The following is a 3901-nucleotide window of genomic DNA, read 5'->3' as shown; positions in this document are numbered from 1 at the left end:
CTGACTGCTGCTTCCGTTGGCATCGATTGTAGAACCAAGCAACGTGAATTCCTTGACAACCTCAATCTTCTCTCCATTTATTGTGATGCTTTATTTCATTTATTTATTTATTTATTATATATATATTTATTTATTCATTATGCTGAGTGAATAAGTCAGTCATAAAAGGACAAATATGGCATGATTTCACTTACAAGAAATATCTAGAATAGGCAAGTGTATAGAAACTAAAGGTTACTAATGATAGAGGGAAAGGAAGACTCAGTGTTTAGGGGACACTGAGCAAATATTAAGGAGAAAGGAAGTATAATTTGTGACAAGAGTGCTGGTTGAACAACATGACATTCATAATTAATGTCAATGAATTGTACATGTGAAGATCTGAAATATCAAATGTTTTGTGACGTATATAGTTACTATAATAAAAATTTTAAAATAGCCTTCACTCAGAGAGTGCTCTTTCATATACTGCACAATAGTGTTTGAACTTAAGACACTACAGAACAGGTATTTTAAATGAAAAATAAATTTCAATTAAGGATTATTAAAAAAATGGTTAAAGAGGTGAATGTTTTTATATATTTTGGCACAATAAATTAAAAAAGAAAACACATTAGCACCAGACCAAACCTTACCTTTGTGGACAGAGAAACAAAGAAAAGAATTCCTGCTTTCAAGCTGCTTCTAGATGAATGTGTGTACATTACAGTACGTGACACAAGAGACAGATAGGGTGCTATGGCACATATGGAGAAAGGCTGCCCAAGCAGGAAAGAAGCAAACAGGAACAGGTATCAAGGAAGGCTTATTTGAAAAGATGACACTTAAGATGTGTAGGAAATTAGGTGGAAAAAAAGAACAGATGGGAAAGGGCATTACAAAAAGAAGAGCCAAGTATGCAAAGAAACAGAAGCATGACAGAACATGTATCTGAGGAATGAACAATAATTTGGACTGCAGAGATCCGAGAGAGGAGGAAGTGGAGAGGCACAGCATGGCACACATAAAAAGAGTTGTATTCTTTGAAAATGAATCAGCATATTTTTATTCAGAAGGTAGTAGGAAGCTACTAATACACTTCTAAATGACATTTTTTAGTAAGGTACCACTTACATACAATAAAATTTACCCATTTTAAATGAATAGCTCAATGAGTTTTGACAAAAGGCTATGTTGAGTATCCAACACCATGATGTAGACATAAAGCACTTCCCTCACTCCAGAAAGTTCCCCCAGGCCTCTTTGCATTTAATCTGCCTCCAACCTACTTTAAACAGGAGAATAAAATGACCAAGTTTGTATTTAAGAAAGATTGCTCTGGCATTAATGTAGTACATGGCCTGGAACAGAAAGAAATGAGAGACAAAAGGATGCTAAGGAAACAGGTGAAAATGGCACAGGCTTAAATTACTTCAGAATCAGTGGAAATGCAAAACACAGATAGATTCAGGAAAAAAATGGACAAGATCGGGTGGCAAAGTGGATGTGAAGGAAGTCTATGTCTTTGGCTCAAAACCCTTTGGGACGAGGTGAAGAATGAAAATTAACAATCCATGTGAGGCACAGGAAATGGGCCTGGTGAGGGTTATGACAACAAAGTTGTTCACCTAAATTAATCATGTTCAAATGTCTACAACCACTGGCCAAATAAAGCCTATAAATGGCATGACAAATTCTGGCCTAGAGAATACTGGGTTTCTCTTCTGGACAACTTTATGGACAATTCCATTCTCCACAATATAGATGACAGGAAAAAGGAAAGCAAGTTATGTTTTTTTCAAACACTTATTATTTTTTCTTGGGGTATGAGCAGTAGTAAAAAGAAGGAAAAGAATAGGAGGAATAGATGATTAATTTGGTTTTGACACAGGAAGCAGGAGATGCCTGAAGCACATCCAAGGCAGGTAAGTGGAACCAGGTTTAGATTTACAGAGAATCTGGTGCTAGAATCATGGGTTTGAGAATAATCACAACCTGGAAGACAGTTAAAGCCAATAGTAAGAATAAAATCAGGATCTCAGTTATACCACCAATACCTAAGGGACAAACAGGGGAAGCAGAGTGAGATATTCTTAGAGAAAACCCCAAACTCACTTGTGAGATGAGCTTTTTCTGTGCTTCCTGCATAACTACATTGGCCAAGGCCAAGTCATCTTCTTCTATCAGGAGGTCCTTATCTGGCTTAGAACTCATTGCCAAAAGTTTGATTTCCTTTGAGCTGAGGACTTCAAAGGTGTCTGAGAGTAGCTCGTTTGCTTCCATATCCAGGGGAAGGATACCATCTACAAAGCATGCTGAGAGAAAGCATAATGAAAGAAAGCACAAAAGATCAGCCTCTGGGAAACCTCAACCATTGCCTGGGAAGTGGGATCTAATCGTCCAAGGAGGGTCCATCTGGGGCCAGCAGATGCTAAGGAAGAACAAAGACAAGGGTCTTCTTATACTGGGAGGTTCACATTTGCTACAGACTGGCTGGGTCCATTACCAACACAGAGCTTTACTTTTAAATACACCAAACACTCCAGGCCTACCCAAAATACTAAGGCAGATTTTAGAGGTGATATTGAATCGTTGTTCATCTGTGAAGTGTTGTAGAAGAAATTTGTAGATTTTCGTTCGTTTCTCTTTGTTTGTCTTTCCCTTCAATGAAAAGAGCCGCTTCTCTCTATGGCAAAACAGAACAATTTTACTGCATCATGTAAACATGGAAAAAAAGAGCCTGCATACAGCATTGTAACGTCATCCTAAAAGCTATATACCAATGGCTTAAGCACACTGCTGAGGCTAATGTTCATTACAGGAACCTTCCTTAGGAAATTATTCTTACAAGTTAATTGTTTTACCTTTGGTCCTGCCAAAGAAAGCAAGGACTGCCACAATAAATACTTAAGTTAGGATCTGATCTAACCACTGTATACAAAACAGATGAACATCTCTTAAGGTTCAACCAAGTCTTACTGAGATAAAGAGATTACTTTAGTCAATTCACTGACCTCTCTGACTGGGGGAATTTGTTATACTTCTCATGCTTCTCATAGTTATTGAAGTGGAAAATACACTCAATGAAGTGCTGGAAGAACATGACAGGATTCCTCTTCAGTAGCAGGTGAACCAGGCAAAATTCTCCAAAACTGGGAAGAAAGGAGAAACAAAATTTGCTACTTGCATAGAGCTTTTAAAAATATACCAAGGATTCTGCAATACTGAGAATTATAAATAAGGATAAAGAATAACTAAATCTGTCCCAGGGGAAGGACATCATGCTTGGTAAAATAGAGGAATGGCAAAAAAGATGACCCTCAATGAAAGGGACTGATACAATTGTTACAACAATGGGCTCAAACATAGCAACGACTGTGGAGATGGTGCAAGACCAGGCAGTGTTTCATTCTTTTCTACGTCAGGTCACTATGAGTTAGAACCAACATGATGGAACCTAACACAACAAATCTATCCTGATGAACAACTCCATTCAGAGCTAAAGCAAGATACAAATTTAGCTTATTTTGCCTTCCTTACCCAACAGCCTACTTCTTGAATTCAAGGTATGTAAAGGTGTTCTCCAGGGTTACAGGTGAGGAGAGACAACTCAGGGACGCCCGAAGTAGTAAGCAGGAAGAGCAGGAGAAAGGGGATTAAAAGCCAGGAAGCCAGAGAGAAGAGCAGTCAGCCAAAGGGATTAAGTGAGGAGAGGCAACTCAGTCCCGCCCAGAGTAGCAGACCGGAAGAGCAGGAGAAAGGGAATGAAAAGCCAGGAACCCGGACAGAGGAGCAGTCAGCCCCAGGGACAACTCAGGGACGCCCAAAGCAGCAGGCCAGAAGAGCAGGAGAAAGGGGATTAAAAGCCAGGAAGCCAGACAGAGGTACAGTCAGCCACAGGGACCCAGGTGGGGGTAATACG

General features: G+C 39.2%; 1 protein-coding gene across 1 annotated transcript in view; it reads right to left on the bottom strand.

Annotated features, from left to right (window-relative positions):
* NCAPD3 (non-SMC condensin II complex subunit D3) overlaps positions 1–3901 on the bottom strand; it is a 257331-nt gene that overhangs the window by 13655 nt on the left and 239775 nt on the right. The window contains exons 24-26 of the mRNA XM_007948735.2: positions 2994–3131; positions 2532–2665; positions 2095–2294 (exon numbers count right to left, since the gene is read on the bottom strand). Coding sequence (XP_007946926.2) covers positions 2095–2294; positions 2532–2665; positions 2994–3131 — 472 coding nt within the window. The remainder of the gene's footprint in view (positions 1–2094; positions 2295–2531; positions 2666–2993; positions 3132–3901) is intronic.

This window comes from Orycteropus afer, unplaced genomic scaffold (genome assembly GCF_000298275.1).
Source record: "Orycteropus afer afer isolate SDZICR_OR568_19922 unplaced genomic scaffold, OryAfe1.0 scaffold00221, whole genome shotgun sequence".
Lineage (NCBI taxonomy): Eukaryota > Metazoa > Chordata > Mammalia > Tubulidentata > Orycteropodidae > Orycteropus > Orycteropus afer.
Note: the sequence above shows the minus strand (reverse complement) of the source record. Positions and strands in the feature narration are given on the sequence as shown.